At 46.3% G+C, this 18,140-nt stretch overlaps 1 protein-coding gene across 2 annotated transcripts in view; it reads right to left on the minus strand.

Annotated features, from left to right (window-relative positions):
- Positions 1 to 18,140, minus strand: part of PTPRM (protein tyrosine phosphatase receptor type M) — a 788,961-nt gene that overhangs the window by 21,144 nt on the left and 749,677 nt on the right. For both annotated transcript variants that reach the window (XM_042962258.1, XM_042962257.1), the window contains 6 exons: positions 10,650 to 10,766; positions 5,408 to 5,562; positions 4,956 to 5,091; positions 2,881 to 3,030; positions 1,980 to 2,153; positions 831 to 962 (listed from right to left, as the gene is read on the minus strand). In XM_042962258.1, coding sequence (XP_042818192.1) covers positions 831 to 962; positions 1,980 to 2,153; positions 2,881 to 3,030; positions 4,956 to 5,091; positions 5,408 to 5,562; positions 10,650 to 10,766 — 864 coding nt within the window. The remainder of the gene's footprint in view (positions 1 to 830; positions 963 to 1,979; positions 2,154 to 2,880; positions 3,031 to 4,955; positions 5,092 to 5,407; positions 5,563 to 10,649; positions 10,767 to 18,140) is intronic.

Here is an 18,140-nt window from a genome sequence, read left to right on the forward strand (position 1 = left end):
GAGAATATTAATTCCGTTTCAGAACAAGTTTATTCTTAAAACACGAGAAGTCCACAGGTCCCATAATACCCTCTGTCACGGTGGTTAAGTGGGAGACTGGTGTCGCTGTACCCGAACAGGATAAATTCACCTCCTAAAGGGACACTGTGCCAATGCTCGCCTGACAAGTCCCTTTAAGGGAATGTTTCTGACCCCATTACTAGTACCCAGTCGTTACTGTCCTGTTCTTTCTCTTTTGGTGTGTGAGGAAAACAGCCACGGGAAAGCCCCATGTATCATTCTGAGCCTCTCTTATGTTCGAGTCCCGGTTTTGTTTCTTTTTAATCTCTTTACCCAAGTGTTGACAAAAGTCATTTTTGTCTCTTAAAATCACCGTCACCCTACCATGACGATCTCTACCTGCAGGCTCCAGGTGAGCCTTGCCAGGAAGTACACGGATCCTCCCGGGGCTAAGAGCTGGGCTCGTGCTGCTGTGCTGTGCTCCCTGCTTTGCTGCCTCCACTTGGTTGCAGGTGTTACGATATCCCCACCCCCAGCAGCTCTGACTCCACCCATTACCTGTATCTCTCTCTACTTGGAATTTCCATCCTCAGGGAACAGCGAATTTCTGACCCTGTCTTTCCCTGTCACTTCCACCATCTATGATCTCTATCTGGTTTTTCAGTTTCCGACAACTTTTGGCCCTGTCCCTAATTCTGTCTGCTTTTGACGTTTGTGTTTCAGCTCCCGCTCCCAACCTTCACCTGGCGTTTGCGAGCTGGCACGGGGGCCTGTGCTTCGCAGTGTGCAAGCAGAACGAACAGAAATTTGACCCTGGGCTTGAGTCTCACCTGGGCAGGATCCACATCATTTAGCATAACCACAGACGTGCAGTGATAATCCAGGACCAGTCTCCAGAAGTCTTTCACCGTGTTTGGCAAAGGATGCTGGGTGACTATAAAAGCTGAAGGCTGTTTATAGCTCTGCAAACGCAAACAAGAAAGATCCAGATATACCCAGGAAAGTGTGAAGGGAGGAAGCTTCCGTTATCTTGTGCACGTGGACACTTGTGACACAGGACACCGGACACATGTAACAGCTGCTGAAGCCTAGCATCACTGTCAACACCAAAACAGACTAAATATAAACTTATCTGCGGAACGATAATGACAACATATTCTCACTTTGATACCCAGAAAACATAATAAGTATCTCTTATAATTTTTTTGCTATATCTGCTAGAAAGGCAATACCGGCCCTATCCATGGTTATTTTAATGCAGAACGTTTAACTTTACTTTACAAAATATGCACAATTAAAATACTTCTACTTTTCCTAAAATCTGTTCGAGTGTCATTTATACATGTGACGGTGTTACTTATTCCTGCCACAGAAGGGTCCACATGGCTTTTACAGCTCTGGAGAGCTTCAAGTGAGTTTAAGTACCTTTTTACTGCTATCGCACCCGTGGAATTAGAGTTTCCATATTAGCCCCGCAAATATCCATTTACTTTTCCCATCAATTGAATCGCAAATGTTCATTCAGTTAGAAGTAAACAGACTGACAGGAAGTAATGAGTTGTGTGCTATCTATCCCGACAGACCATTTTTTCCCCATGTTAATTACTGCCTAAATTAGGAGGAAAGGGAATGAAAATAATGCTGCAAACCGTATTATCCCACTTCACTGCCTTAGAGACTTAATAGCTGTCTCTTGCTCTCCGGCCAGCGGGTTAAAAATTTAAGTGCTCAGAGAGTACCTGGGGCGTGTTTCATTTGTCAGTACTTCCCGGCTGGTGGTCTCCGAGAGACCGAGAACGTCGCCCCCGACGCAGAAACATACGTGGAATCTGAAATGTGCTGTCGGGAAAACAGCGTGTGTCTTACAAGCAAGCAAACGAGGGCCAACGAGTCGAAGGAGAAGACCCAGGCCCCGCTCGGCCATGCTCCCTTTGGGGAACGGCTTCCCGTTTCCTTCGGGGCAGGGCAGGCAGGCTTACGTCCATGAGGGCCGCGTTGATGTAGTTGCTACTCTCCCCGTCGATGGTGATGAGGAACGGCAGGCAGCGGTCCGGGGGCAGGATGTCCATGCAGCGGTTCTTCTCATGGTTCCGGGGCAGAAGCGCGATGCTGCAGTCTTCCACCCGCAGTGTGGGCGTCACCATGTTCAGGGTCTACACGACAGCACACAGGCACATGGGGAAGCGAACGCTGGACGGCACACCGTCTCACCTTCAGACTTCAAGTTTCCTGCAGCTGACTACCACACAGACGCTCCCTGCCCCCTATTCAGACAGTTCGATGTTTACTTCTCTTCTCTCCCCTTGGATCTGGTCCACAGACAGCACCCATCAGATATAAGGGCCACCGTGGATCTGCTGGAGTACGTGCCGTCTGGTCTGACTAGGGTCGGACATCTGGGTGCTTGGGAGTAAGAGGTTGGATACGGTTTGACTTAGAGTCAGGTACACTTGGACTGGACGTGGATATGAGGACGGCCACAAAGAACTCTTGCCCGGCAAGTGCCGCGAGCGCATCTTGCCTGGTTTGGCTGCACCCACGTTACCCTGTAGGACCGCCTGGCAAAGGGGAGAGATCGCTAGACCAGGGGTTCTCAACCGGCTCACTTTGCTCCCAGGGGCCACTGGCAATGTCTGCACACGTTTCTGGTTGTCACGACTGGTGTGGTGGAGGTCTCCTGGCATCCAGTGGGTAGAAGCCACGGGTTCTGCTAAACATCCTATAGGACAGCACCCACAACAAGGAATTACCCGGCCCCAAATGTCCATAATGCTGAGGGTGGGAAGCTCTGTGTTGGCTCAAGGGTCCCAGACTTGACTTTGAGATACTTCTGAAGGAGCAAAGTCATAGGCATCTGCCCTTCCCTTTCGCATGACTTACCCGGAACTCCTCTTTAATCTGGCTGGAGTTAGTCTGTGGATCCAATTTGTTCATGTCATAATACAGAGACCTAACTTGGGAAGCAGGGACGGAGGTGTCTCCACAAAGACAGGCTTCCAGGATGGCATCATGGATAAACACATACTGCTCCTGGAGAAGCAGAGGGGACTAGTTAGGAATGGAGAAACCAAGGTAGGTCAGGAGAACTAGAGAGGAAGGGAGGATAGCCCCTCACGGACAAGATAATGTGACAGCGGTCCATCATGGACAATGCATTCCTGGCACAGGGACACCAGGTGTAAGGACCTGACTGCTCTGTGACCGGGGCGGGGGGGGGGGGGTCCCGGGACCAGCAGTGCTGATGCCCACGTGGGATGGCCAACATGTTACTGACTGGCCATGTGTGGAGCGTCACAGGAAGAAGAGACACAAGGGCTCAACACAGAAGCATGAAACAGACTGATCAGAGCCGCTCAGACACTGATAAATACCGGAGTAAGCACGATCATGCCAGAGTAGCTGTGGCTTAACTACCTCCATAATTCTGATTCCACGAGTTTAGAACTCAGTATTTCAGGTGAGCAAATGAGCAGAATCTTACCTGTATATAATGAAAGGAGGAATTTGCTAACCAAATCAACAGTGCAAAGAAGGTCCAGGACGACTTGGTAGCACTATTGAAAAATAAATAGTTCTGAGCACTTAAAACTACTTGTTTTGAAACATTAATGTGATAATGACAAAAGTCTTTGTCCCGAGAAGAGTTTTTGATGTATGTACAAGTCCACAGCTTACAAACTCTAATTCTGAATGGGCACTGACTTTCCCTATAATAAATCAGCAAAGTTTTACAATATTTATTATTCATCTTTAATTACGTGAGATGTGAAAAGAGTTTCATTATTTTTTACTTTAATTTCTATCAATAACTAGGACTCTTTTTTATGTTTATTTATTTCTGAGAGAGAGAGAGAGGAGAGGGGGAGAGAGAGAGAGAGAGAGAGAGCAAGCACACAAGCTGGGAAGGGGCAGAGAGAGAGGGAGACACAGAATCTGAAGCAGGCTCCAGACTCTGATCTATCAGTACAGAGCCCAATGTGGGGCTCGAACCCATGAACCATGAGATCATGACCCGAGCTGAAGTCTGACATTCAACTGACTGAGCCACCTAGGCGCCCCAATAACTAGGACTCTTAATTCTCAAAAACAACACCTCAGAAACGGATCAAGAGAGACAGGGGATGTGGCAACATGTAATCAGTTGTAAAATCCATTAAAAAATACATTATTATCTCTAAAGCTAGGAATCCCTCTACTAAAGAAAAAAAAGACCATGAAAGCATTTAGAGTTTTTGCTATTTTTATTCAGGCTATTTGAAAAAGGAATTAGGTTTTTGTAAACTTTAAACGGGTGGCTTTTGTAAACTTTAATGCAATATCTAAATGGAAGGGAATCTTATTTATTCTTCATTCTGCTGGTCTGTGGGTGTAATGCCTACTTAAAACAAGCAAATATCAACTAAGACTATGAATTCTTTTTCTCAAACACTTAAATTCCTGACACACCTTGAATTCTAATTTATTGAAGTCCCAGTCAGTATAGAGTATTTCTACAAAACACGCAAACTCCCATGATGCCAAGCCACTGGGCAGAATTTTTAGGGACAGTAGGAGAGGAATGAAATGTACAGAGATTACCCTTAAGCCATTTGGCAAATGCCTGGCTATTCTCAGGAGTGGTCTTGCTCTGGTTACCAGCTAGTTTAAAAGACATAATAAAAAGAAATAGTACTGAATCCCTGAAACTTAATGTAGAGACTCTACTGGGGCCCTTGCTACAGAAGTAGGGGCTAATTTAGGCTTCTGGCTGCAGATTCTGTTCCCCGGGAGAAGCCCTGGCCTTTTTTGTTTATGAAAGGAGAAGAAAAGGAAGGAATGGGGGGAGGAAAGAGAGTGCCAGGTGTATGACTTTTGGAGACAGAATTGCGGGAGTTTCTTCCCCCCTCGGCTCTGGGAGGTGGGGTGCAGGAGGCACGGGGGACCAGACCCCGAGGATGGGCGGGGCGCAGCCGTACCTCCGTCTGTACCATGTTCACTCTCCGTGACCGCAGCTCCCGGACGCAGTTATAGATGTCTACCACGCCTTCCCTTTCCGCCATGTCCAACATGATATCGATGACGATGAAGCAGCCGGTCCTCCCCGCACCAGCACTGAGTGAAAAGAGGGCTCTGTCAGCTGAGCAAAAGGGATCCCTGTGCTTCTCCTTCTTTTACATCTTTACTATGGTGGAAGTCACATAACATGAAATGAACCACGGGAAGGAGTACAGTTCCATGGCATTTAGCACCCTCACAACGTATCACCTCTATTCAGTTCCGACCATCGCTTCTCGGCCTTTTGGCTAAGATCAAGTGTAGTTCCGACCACCACCTCTATCGAGTTCCAAAAACGTTGTCATCACCCCAAAGGAGACCCCACGGGCTGCCCACTGCGCTCCCCCGGAGAGGCTCCGGGCGCTCGGCTTACCTGCAGTGCACCACCAACGGGCCTGCGTTGGGCGGGCTCTTGGATTTGACCTGCCGGACGAACCCCAGAAGCCCTGTGGCATGATAGGGGACCCCGTGATCCGGCCAGCCAGTGAAGTGAAACTGTCTGATCTCTCGGATTTCATGAACACCTCTCTGCCGTCAGTCGGTCAGCACAGCAAGGAAGAGAACAAAGGAAAATAAATGGTGAGCGACTGGGAGCGTCCGGTACCCTTGACCAGTCAGTGGGCCTAGGGCCAGGAAGCTGTGCCTTGTGGGGAAGAAGGTCATTCTTAGCTGTAACACACACCTGGAAAGCCTTATTGTAAGCAGGGGGATGCTCGCGGGGGTGAAAGGGAGGTGATGTTTGGGGAAGGCGCTAATTTACAGGTGCAACCACAGCAGATGGATGCATCTCTGGTTCCCTGAAATTCCTTTCTACAAAGTAGGCTCTGTTCACAGTTTGTGTCACTACGGTGTGAAGTGCAAGTCCACAGGGATAGAGAGGCACAGAGCAGGGACCTGAAGGACATCAAAGGTACTTGGGTGCTCAAGACCAGCTCCTGAATGCAGGAGGTTTGTTTAGCTCTTCTGTGTGCTGGTATGTCTTTGTACCGGGTGCCCGCCGCTGTGGCCGCACAGAGAACGTCACTGGAAGAATGAGCGAGGACCACTTTCCAACTGGATAGGCCAGAGAACTCATTCCCATTTGCACCTCAAGTTTGTGAGGTTTCTAACTGGGGCAAACATTTAATCCCCGCATCCAATCACCAACAATCTGAGTGAATGAAATGCTTCAGGCATGACTCAAGATGCTGGGGTCACAGAGATATGAAGACAGCGCCTCCTGCCTTCGAGTGGCCATGACAGTTGGCTTGTGGGAAACAGGGAGGGTGGCAAACGTACACCCTGGAAATCAAGAGGCATTTTGGCTGCAATTCTATGTTAGATCAGTAAACTGAAAAAGGTGGGTTGACTCCAAGTGAACTAAAGGGAGACAGAAAGAAAAAGACTCTAAGTGTCTTTTTTTTTTAAATTTACTCTTGTTTTGAAAATAATAAAGTTGATTTAGATGCATCAATTTTTTTCTAACTATGAACCTACGTATTAAGGTTCTGTTGTAAAACAAAAATCTGTTTTTTGTGTTTTTTTTAATGTTTATTTATTTTTGAGAGAGACAGAGACAGAATGCGAGTGGGTTAGGGGCAGAGAGAGAGGGAGACACAGAATCAGAAGCAGGCTCCAGGCTCTGAGCTGTCAGGACAGAACCCGACGTGGGGCTCGAACTCATGAGCCGTGAGATCATGACCTGAGCAGAAGTCGGACGCTCAACCGACTGAGCCACTCAGGCGCCCCAACAAAAATCTGTTTTGAAAACAAAAACTGCTTCCAGAATCAAGGCTGGATTGTAAATCCGGGATCAAATAAGAGACGAGGTCTCTTGATGACCTCGTCTCTTAGTTGATGACCACTTACTGAATACCATCTCCGTGTTGGGCCCTGAGTTTCGTTTTCTTGTACCTTAACGTTAAATACCCACTAACCTTGTCACATTCACCATCGGTCATTGTTCACACATACTTAGCAAGCAGAGAAGAAATTCAGAATTTCTAATGTGTTCGGAAAGACTAGAAGAGGCAAGCAATTACAGGTTTTAAAAGAAGACTTGTATGCTGTCAAGGTGTTCCCATGTCTCAGTTTAATAACCCACAAATGCTGAAGCTTTACTTCTCTTAGAAAATTATGCTATTCTTTAATGGAGTTTAAGCATTAAGGAATTAATTACACCATCAGGGATTCAGAAATGAAAATCAACAATGTCATCTACTGAATATGCCCTGTGGCTTGGAGTGCCTGGGTGGCTCAGTCGGTTGAGCGTCCGACTTCGGCTCAGGTCATGATCTCGCGGTCTGTGAGTTCGAGCCTCGCGTCGGGCTCTGTGCTGTCAGAGCCTGGATCCTGCGGCAGATTCTGTGTCTCCCTCGCTCTGCCCTTCCCCGCTCATGTTCTGTCTCTGTCTCTCAAAAATGAATAAACGTTAAAAAAAAAAAATCTAAATATGCCCTGTGGCTCCAGAGTAGTATCACTCGGTGGTTGGGAGCCTACATGTCTTATTACTGAACCCATGTAATCTGCACCAGTCCCCAAATCTCTACCAGAAGACAAATCGTTGAGCCTATATCACCCACCAAACTCCTTAGAAAGCCCCCTTGGGCTTTACATGTGACGACTGGGGCAGGGGTGGTCCCATGAAATGGGAAAGCCTATAATATACATGTATTTATTCCAAAGAGGGCAAGAGGGCCTTTATTTCTCCCATACACAGTTTATTTTTAGTTTTTGAGATCTTCTCTTCCTAACTTTGCTAAATTTCAGCTCCAGCATCCGCCAAGTCTGGAACCCCAGCCATCAGGAGATGGGCCCCCCACTGATCTATGACTCATTTTCTGAGCCAGGCAAATGCTAGTTTCTTGGATACAGAAAACATTTTCCTTAAATAAACCTCTACCCTCTAATATGTTTACTATTGACAAGATTAGCAAAGGTGATTGCTTCTGAGCCAGCTCTCATTCTTGTTGATCGATGTGGCAATTTCTCCATTTGCTGTTTTGTAATATATTTGGGGGGGAAAATTACCAAATGTGATCACTGATGGCAGCCTCAATATCCCAACTTGGTATCAGTTATATTTTTTGTTTACTTTTCGTTATAACAAGGATTAATGTTACGTAAAATTTAAATGATATTTACTTCCTTTTCCACGTAAATACAATAGGAAGGAAGAACCCAAGGCGTAATAGTGCCTAGCCCAAAGGGGGTGCTTAAGAAATATTTGTGGAATGAATGAATCACCAACTACATGTTCTGAGTGTAGCAGGTCAAACAGCAGGGCGGTATTCCTACTGCCTTCTCTGAGTTCCAGGCATCTCCCGGGTAGGGAGACTTTGGTGGCCATTGTCAACTTCCTTTCTGCCAGGATGGTCAGGGCAGGGCATAGATTCACCCGGCAGCCTAGATCCACGGCAGCCTAGATCCACGAGACTTTTGAGCTGTCTTCCTCCTGACAGAATGGCAACTTTGTTATTTAAAATCTATTTAGCTTTGAGTCATCAGCTGCAGGAGAAAGGAAAGATGACAATCCCATGCATAACGAGAACTCCTCAGTTTCAAATTGCAATTGTCTCCTAGTTTTGCAGAGTAGAGCCCAGATCCATTTTTCACCTTGGGTCCCTTGATGCAAAATACTCTCAAAATAGAATCAGAACTGCAGGCCTCTCAAAGTACATGCTTGACTGGTTTTTTTTTTTTTTTTCCTTCTTCTTCTTTCTCTTCTAATGAGAAAGTTTAAAATCTACAAGAAATGATCCACAGAAGTACTAATGATTTGTTTTCCTTAACGATTTCAATTGCCCAGTTAGAAAATCACTAACATGTCATTTTGATTTCTCCCAAATCCTTAATAAGCTCCTCATCCTTCCCTTCCTTCCACTGATTCTCCGCTGGTTGTCTGATGACGAAAATAACTGGGTATTTCAGAAACATTTCTGTGCAGCTGGGAATGTAGGGGAGTACAATAAGAGGTTAAAAAAAGAGCAAAGAAACAAACAAACCCTTCCTTTAGCAACAGAGATGCATTTTCAGCTTATTAGAGAGCCCACTATTGTTCAAAGAGCTCCATGTTTAAGTGATGGCTTTGGATGATTTTTTTTTTTAAAGAAAAAAATATCGAGGGTCTTTTATCACTATCTGTTTTAATGCAGTTATTCATGAGTGCTCTTGCCAAGAGCCATACAAAAATCCTCCATGTTTTTTTTTCCGATCCTGCCTAAGAAGGAAAAAAAAAAAACCAAAAAAAAAACCCCGACATCAAAGCGTGAGGTTCAGAACTTGAAGAACTGAGTCAACCAGAACTCCACATTCTTTGAAGTCTCCAAGCCTCCTGCCTGCTTATTAAAAAAGACAGGCTAAGGAAAAGAAAATGCTAAATAGTGTGAGAAACAGATTAAAATAAACTAAAGTCTTTTCAGCCTTGTGATTCTATGACAAATATGGATTTGAAAACCGGGATGGGTAGTTCAAAACATCAGGGTAAATTAGCCGAAAAGCAGATGTGGCAATTTCCTTGATTTTCCAAAAAGGGTCTCGTTAATCTACAAAATTGCACTTAGATGCGACGAAAATTAGAGTAAGGAGGAAGGCCAAGGGCCAACTGCCCAGCGGTGTACTTTTAGCCCAGGTCCTCCAAGGCCACCTGCTGTTATTAAATCAGAACAAACTTTCACTGAACAAATCCGCGACAAAACTGTTACTTCCGGCGCAGGGCTCCGTTACGGACAATCAGCTCTTGATGGAGAAGTCTGCGGACCTCCGAGACAAAACTGTGTGTCCCCTTCACCAAAGGCAAGATGAGGACTGGAAGGCAGAATGTTTCTCAGCCACATCACCTCCACTCTCCCCACAGCCTACCTGTGCCACTTCTGTGGATGGACTGCAGTTTGCTTCACTTCCGGCCCCTCCCTATGTCAGCAGAAAGAGGGGGAATAAGGAAATTCCCTGTTACGCCCTACAGTGCTTCCCAGAGAAGAGGCCCCATCCATGCACATGGGATGAGGCAGAGTAGAGCCATAGCACAGCATTCACGACCCAACACCAGCAAGTACAGAGGCTAAAACCAGTATGACAGTGAGGATGAATGAAGGGGCTGGTTCATGCAACACGTCCCACGTCTACTTCTGTTTCCAGGTAGGTCACTTCCGCTTGGAAGAGCCAACAGTCCACAACGGAACTGTAGGCTTGAAAAGCCTCAAGGAAGCAGGGGGGCGGGGCAGCAGGGGCGGTGGTTCCAGGAGGGGTTAGGACCGGTGTCTCAGCACTGATACTAACTCACTACTGGGAAACCCATATGGACGTACGACATGAAGGACATTTATCAAACTGTGAACAAGGAAAGAGCGATGGGCCGAACAATATCAACCAGGTTAAATGGAAGAGGGAGATAGACAGATCGGCGTTATCTTTTGATTTGGTAGCAAAACATAGATTCTTATGAAATGGGCATGATTCGCTTCAAAGATGGAACTGAGCTATTATAGAATCCAAAGGCAAGATGCAATCTTGAGAAATCACTAGATAGAGCCTACCTGCATTCAGGTGTGACCAGGTATAAATTATCCTAGAGAAGTTAATGAGGCTAGCACCACTAACATCTGACCATAGCTTTTCAAAGTAGTGTGAAAACTTACCTTTTCAACAGCAAACGTTCTTATCACATATTCTGCCAGTAGTTCTGTTTCTATTAGGGTCACTTTAATGTCTTTATATATCTCTGTGTCATCTGGCCAGTATTTGCAGCATTTGACCTTTAGAAAACACAAAGGAAATGAAGGCTTTAGGGTTGTCTTCCTTTTTTTTTTTTTTTTTTTTTTTTGGTGTGTGTGTGTGTGTGTGTGTGTGTGTGTGTTTTGTTTTCTTTTTTGGAGTTCCCCAAATGATGGGCCACAGTATGACGTACGGGATAAAATTTGCACAGGAAAACAAAAGTTAAGTTGTCCACCTAAGAACAAGGTTTATTTTTTTTAGATCACCTGTGCTTCTTTTCTTACCCCAGAAGAAAACGAAGTTTGAGTTATAAGAGTAGTAAAGCCTAGGAAGATGGTCTAAAGTTAACAAGTTATATTTATACTGCAAATATCCCAGGTACCGTGACCATTCATTTCCTGTTTATCTCTATTCAGGGAAGCGCCTGGAAAAATAAACGGTAAAAGGCAGTTTACAACATTTTTTAGCTCCTCTGAATTTAAAATTCCTTCTAGGTCAGAAGTTGCCTGAACATTTTTGAGGAGGCGTGCGCAGGAAAGAGCCGACTGTAAAGATTAGAGATTTTTCTTTTTCCTGAAGAAGAAAGTCACTATGTGGTTTTCCCAAGTTAAAATTACACCTTCATTTTAATCTAAGTAAATTCTATATACAAAACTTGGTAAAATATGAGCCGTCTTTCCATATTACCAGAAGCCTGTAATCTAAAGATATTTCAGGTGGAAGAAATTTGTTGGACTTGGCCCCTTCTAGAAATTGATTTTTCATCCTGTAGCTTTCCCAGAGCTCATGGAAGCCTGGAAGAAGAGCAGGAGGCTGGGCCAGGCCAAGGGGGCTGTCCCCGGGGCTCTGTCCTTAACCTCTGCAATTCTGTCCTGAATTCCCGACAGCTTTTATCCATTCCTGTCGCTGTTCCTCCGTGGATGACTTCTGTCCCTCTGGCCCTGTTTCTCCAAGTGCTGAATTCAATTTCAAACTTGTTTTGTGGGCATTTCCCACGGAGGTCCTGCCAGCACCGCCGCAAAGGCAATGTGTCCAAAAGAGGATCCCTGGTCCCCCATCAGCTGTCCTCCACTGACTCCCCAGGTCAACGACACCATGATTTCCGTAGTTACCCAGGCACAAAACCTGCCTATTCCTTCTCCAAAACCAACGGCCAAGTCTAAGAGGATTTTTGAATTCTCTCTCCAATATGTTTTCTGACTTTTTGTCCCCTCTGTCACAATCTTAGTTCAGACTCTGGTACTTCCTACGTGGACACTCTCCCCATACCAACCCAGAAGAACCATTCCAAAGTGTAATCCCAGTGGCATTCACTCGCTCTGCTCAAGAAGCTTCTATTTCCAATGACTGCCCGTGAAATTAAACAGAAATGAAATTTAGCCCGGTATGTAAGGACCTTTTATTTATTTGGCCACAATGAACATTTTCTGCTATATCTTTTACTACTGTCCTTTTTACCACCATGTATTTGATGTCTAAAGACAAATGGTTTGCCCAGATCCCAGCTACTCATCCCATTCCTTCGGCTTGGACTATTCTCCCATTCGTACCCTCCCAGCTGAAGATTCTATCCATTCTTCAGAGTACATCTCAAATGCCACACCCCTTCAAAGTGTTTCCTCTAAAGATGTGAGCTCCCGGACCTCTCTCTCTTCTTGATCCTCTGATAAAGCGTGCCTGTTCTGTTAGTAGGACCCCCTTCTTACACTGCCTGGTCCTGCTTATTACTGGTCAGCATGCAAAGGGTGTTCAATTGCTTATTTTTGCAAGTCCTGCAAAATCTGCCATTGTATCCCCTACGTGCTAAAGTAGATCCATGTAGAATTGATCTCATGGAGCAAATCATAGGATCAGCGTAGGAAGGAAAATCCCAGATTGGGAGAGTTTACAAACAGAAGTGTGGGCTGAGATGGCCTTTTCCAGAATGCCAAGCACCTTGGTACACTAATGTTTCAAGTGCGGGACAGGAGTGGTCACTATCTTAGCTGCTTCCTCAGGAAACACTCTGGCAGCTGATTCAGTACAGTTCTACGTAAGCTTTATTAGCTTTACTTGGCAAGATGTAAGCCAGACATGTTCGGGGCTGGGGACACAGTGGAGTGTTAAGGCCAAGACAGTCCCTGTCCTCATTAAATTTTTAGTCTTCTTTGGGAGTCTTTTTTTTTTTCCCTCCTGGAAACAATATCTGTGACTTTATAAACTATAGATATAAGTATTATGGCTTATATATAATATGTCAAAAATTTATATTATGATACCTTTGCTGCATTTAAAATACTCCAGAATAGCAGGGATAATTTCTCCAGTTCCTCTCCTACATGTAAAGTGAATCTGGGCAGACCATGCATATTTGCGGTGACGTCTAATTTGACGGCAACCCTAATTTCGCATACAGAACGCACAATTACTTCACAGTGCTTCACAGTGCTAATGAACAAAGACACCTATAAGGTACGTACGGGGGGGGGGGTCCCTTCTATATTGGGAGACTTGCTTTACCCTTTTGTGATTCCAGTTACGCAAGCCGAAGGCAGTGGATAGATACAAATGGAGTATATATGGGCACTTCTAAAATTAAAGTTTTCGATGTTATGAACATACAATTAAAAAAAAAAAACACCTATGTATTTCTCCGAAAATTACAAGAGAATAAAAACACTCACACCTGCATCCTATGCGTACTGGGTGTATCTTATCTAATAAAGACGCCTCGTTTGAATGCAATCGATGTAGGACATATCGCAAGGTCATCTTGTGTTTTAGTTCCTTATCCTCCCCATCCAAAGATTTTCAACAAATACGGGTGCCAGGGGCTTCAACACCTTGGAGGCGGGGACACCAAAAGCCCCTGCAATGTACTGAAGGCTTAGTGTTTCTTTTTGGGACCGTTCTTCCGATTCCCTCGGGCGAGCTGGGGTTCCACAGGGAATGTCACCCCTATGCACCCTCCGTGGCGGGCTCTGCCTGCTCTCCCCTCCACATCCCCTGTGCCTCCCCCCCCCCCCGCCCCCACCGGTCAGATGCAGCCGGGCGCCCCACGTGTCTGCGGCAGGAAGCGGTCCTGGGGGCCAGGAGGTGGCCCTGGGGCTCTGGCTACAGCGGCGCCCCCCCAGGGACAAGTGCCGCTGCCTTCCAGGTGACCCGCGAGAGACCCCGGCAGCTCTGAGTGCTCCCCACGCTAACTCCGCGCCGCATGCATCACACCACCCGTGACTCACAGAAAGGAAGCCTTGGGGTTGCTTCCTTCCAGAAGGCATTACGGGCAGAGCTTTGTCCTGTGCGGAGGCACCTGGCTGGGCGGGCCCAGAAGAGGCGCACGAGCCATTTCGAATCCCGCCCTCTCCATCTCATCTCCCGCAATATCCTGAAATGGCTTGCCACATCTGTTTTTAGCCTACTAAAAACCTTTCTAAATTGGGTTCCTTTTAGTGTCTTTTTCACTGCTTGGACTGGTGTCAAGTTATTATTTTGCTACCAAAAAAAAAAAAAAAAAGGTAAGAGGAAGGTATGCTTTTCTAGATGCAGCCTTTCCATGCCTGGGGAAATCTGGGGCCTGAGTCATCTCCTGGCCTCTAGGGTCTGCATACAGAGATGTTAGGCCCAATGGTTTGAGGGGCACCTGTTGGAGCCCAGGGACCGCAGAACCAGATGCTTCTTTCCTCTGATCTCTCGCCAGGCTTGGCTGCCTTTTGCAGCGGGCGCTACCTGCCCAGCTTCTAGGACAGGCTGTGCCTCCCATGCACTCTGATTATGGAAGGCAACAGTCTCCATCCTGGAAAGCAAGGCTCTGATCAGGCTCATCTAATTACCTGGGCGCCCCAGGGCTGGTTCCACCGGGTTATCAACCAGGCATCAGCCTCTGGGCGCTGCTGCCTGCCCATCACCAGGGAGAGCTGCCGGGGTGCAGGAGGAAATCTCTGCCTCCAAGATGATGTGGGCGTGTCTTTGTTGGCTTTAAAATTCACAAACATGAAACAGGACAGAAAGCAGAATAGTTCCGGCATTTCTAACTGCCTAAAATAAAGAAAAAAAATCTTCGAAGCTGATCATTTTCAACCAGCAGTCCAGATGATCCCATATACAGTCAAGTCAAAGGACCCCTAGGGGTTTTATGCTCCTTAGGCTGGCAGCGCATTACCATTACCGACGGGGCATCCTGACATCTCTTGAGCAGGTTCTCAAACTTCAGCAGGCAATGGAATGCCCTGGAGGGCTTGTTAAAACAAGCAGGGCGCCACCCCAGTTTCTGATTCAGTGTGGGGCCCCAGAATTTGCATTTCAGACCAGCTCCCAGGTGGCGCTGCCGGCCTGTGGACCACACACCGAGTAGCCGGATTCGGACAACAGGCAAGTTGACTGCAGAGTCTGGCTCTCATTAAGGCTGATATGGGGCTGGGTAAGGACTCAAGTTTGCTCCACCTTTGGCTCTTCGTCTGTAAAGAGGGGATGATTTCAGTTCCTATGTCAGTCATTCGAAGATTAAGGGAGGGATTGCCAAATTTGTCTGCACATTAGAATCACTTTAGAGGATGGTTATTAAATTCCAGAGCCCAGGCCGTGCTCTGTGCCAATTAAATCATTATTTCTGGGGTGAGACAGAGGCGTTAGTTCCTTGTAGCTTCCAAGGCGACTCCCAAGTGCAGAGAAGTTTGGCAACCACTGTATTAAGGGATATAATGTAGTTAAAACATCTGTTCCAGTGATGTTTCATTCAAATAATGGATATTCTTCTTTTCTTCTTCTTCTTCTTTTAAAGTTTATTTATTTATTTTGGAGAGAGAGAGGGAGAAAGAGAGAGAGAGGCGGAGAGAGAGGAGAGACACAGGATCCCAAGCAGGCTCTGCACGGTCAGCACAGAGCGCAACGTAGGGCTTGAACTCACGAACCGTGAGCCGAAATCAAGAGTTGGACACTCAACTGACTGAGCCACCCAGGCAGCCCTTTTCATTATTAAGTGATAATTTTGTGATCTGGACTACAGGTGATCACGGGACTTCAGAGGGCAAGAAGTCCACAAAAAGTCTAGAGAGGTGAAGTGGGGTTCTCCAGAGAAGGAAGAAGGAAAACGCTTTGACATGTGTGCATGGTTTCTGAGGGGAAAACAAAACCAGTAGAGACTCCAGTCTTCCTTTACTGTTCTTTCCCTGCAAACAATATTCTGGGGACCAGGAGGATTGGGGAACAGTTCAGTCTTCCACAAGGGTGGTTTGATGAACTCTCAACAGAATTTAGGAAATGGTGTCTGTGATTTGCAGGGAGGAGACTCCTATCCAATAGAGCTGGGAGGAGTCCCAGAGAGAGCCAGCTTCCAAACACTCATTTTCAAGACCATTACAGCTGCCGCACTGAAGGCTCTCATGCTTGGATTTCAGCACTGGAAATCACTGCGTTCTCCTGACTGCGGCTGCACAGAGTGGCTCAGGGAGGGCAAGCGACTGGCCAGAGAGGGAGAGCCAGCACCGGTCAGGGCCGGCCTTCCTCCTGTCCTCTTCATTCCTTCCATTTCTCCTGCCCGAAAATAAAGAAACAGAAGAAAGGCAGGCACAGGGAGGGCTAGGGACTTGCTCCAGGAAATGAGCTAGATGGGCGGCGGGCGAGGGAGAGGCTACAGACCCAGGCGCTGGCCCCAGGTTCAAGGCTCTCTGCGCGGAGGCAACTCAAAGCGGATTATAATTTCTGCCAGGTCTGGCTTCAGGAACCGATACCAAGTGGAAAGCAATAATTTTAGCTACCTTGCCTCATCAGGAGCAAGAGAGGGTATGCTGGGTGGGGGCTGGGGGCTGGAGGGAAGAACAGAAACCATTGCTCATTTTTATCCAGGATCACAAACTGCTGTGTTTCTGCTGGTGCCTTCTGTATCACCAACCCTAGCAGCTGGCAGGAAGGAGCCTGGGGCAGAATGGGAAGGTCTATTTACGTGCACTGTGCATGGGTCCCAGGACTCGTTTTGCTAAGAAACTCATGAGTAAGAAGGCTTACGGAATTGAATGTGAGCTCTTAAACTGGGGGCACCATAGTGTGATCTAATAAACACATCTGTAAAGGGGTAGAAGAGAAGAAAAAGAAAAAGAAAAAGTTACTGTTAAAAGTTTTCATTTGTCAAGAGGTTTTCAACAGCCTTTTTAAAAAAAAAACAAAAAAAAAAAACGAGCCATCCAAAGACAGAACGACCACAGTCCTATGTTCAGGGCCAGCTGAGTACAGCTCTGATAGAGATCTGGGATAGCAAGAGCTAGAACACTGCTACAAGCACAGTTACCAAAAAGAGCCCTAGCCAAGAACAGCTGGCAGCCAGGATCCCAAGAGAACAGATTTATTATGACCCCTCCCCCAATTTTTTATAGTGCTCTCGCAGCAATAAAAACATTCATTCATTTAAATACCCTGAAGATACAGATTGCTTAGGTCTCAGTGTGATGGAGTCATATAGACAAGCAATTGTTTTATTTTTCTTGCCAGTTAGCTTGTGGTGTCGTAGCCAGTGACTTACGCTCTGGGAGCCCCAGTTGTCTCCCCTGGAAAAGAAGACAATAGCACTGATTTCTTAGGGAGGTTGGGAAGATCACCTGAGATAATACATATCAATACTTTGCACAAGTACCTGGCTCATAAGAGGGTCCCTAGTTCCTAGTTCCTAGTTCCAGACCTGTTTCCTATGGCCCTGGGGCTTCCCTTGGGCAACGTCCTTGAAAACCGTTTCAAAACCGGCACTAGATCCCGAACTTCCGGAGGTCGGGAAAGTTTGAATTTGAGAAAAGCACTTCATAGCCTGAGTAAATCCCCCTTTCACGCCTTCAAGCTCCTGTTGAACTCCCCTCCCCACCTGCAAAGCTTCTGGCTGTCTATCTGGTTTGCCAACCACACCAATTAATTAATGTTACATACACTGCCTACAATGACGCACAAGGCCACACCCATGTCCGTAACGTTTGTTTTCACCAACCGCAAAGAAACGCATGGGCTGATGTGACTCTTGTGGCATTTTAAATGTCCACTTGCAGACCACCTGAGGAATCTGTCTTGTCCCTTTTCTCTCTACTTCATGTGGATGAATAGCGTCCTAGATCTAGAGTCCAGCTAGATCAGTAAGTGTCAGCTCTACATATATCCAGACGGCTTGTCCTCATCTTCTTCAGTAGATCTGGCTTTGACTTTTAGCTATTCCCCAAATGTAAGTCCTCCCGCCATAGGAGGGACATTCCCCACTGCTAAGGACAACAGAAAGAGCGGGTCACATACTCTAAAGATCATTCTGAAAGATGAGTTTCAGAAACCTTTTAAGCAATGATAACATCACGTGCGTATCTATATCTACATCTGCATCTATATTTATATCTACGTATCTCCCGAGGCGATATTTCTTAGAGTGAAATCTGATATATTTTTTGAGAAAAAGAATCCATATTTTTGTCTCT

Source organism: Panthera tigris, chromosome D3 (assembly GCF_018350195.1).
Source record: "Panthera tigris isolate Pti1 chromosome D3, P.tigris_Pti1_mat1.1, whole genome shotgun sequence".
Lineage (NCBI taxonomy): Eukaryota > Metazoa > Chordata > Mammalia > Carnivora > Felidae > Panthera > Panthera tigris.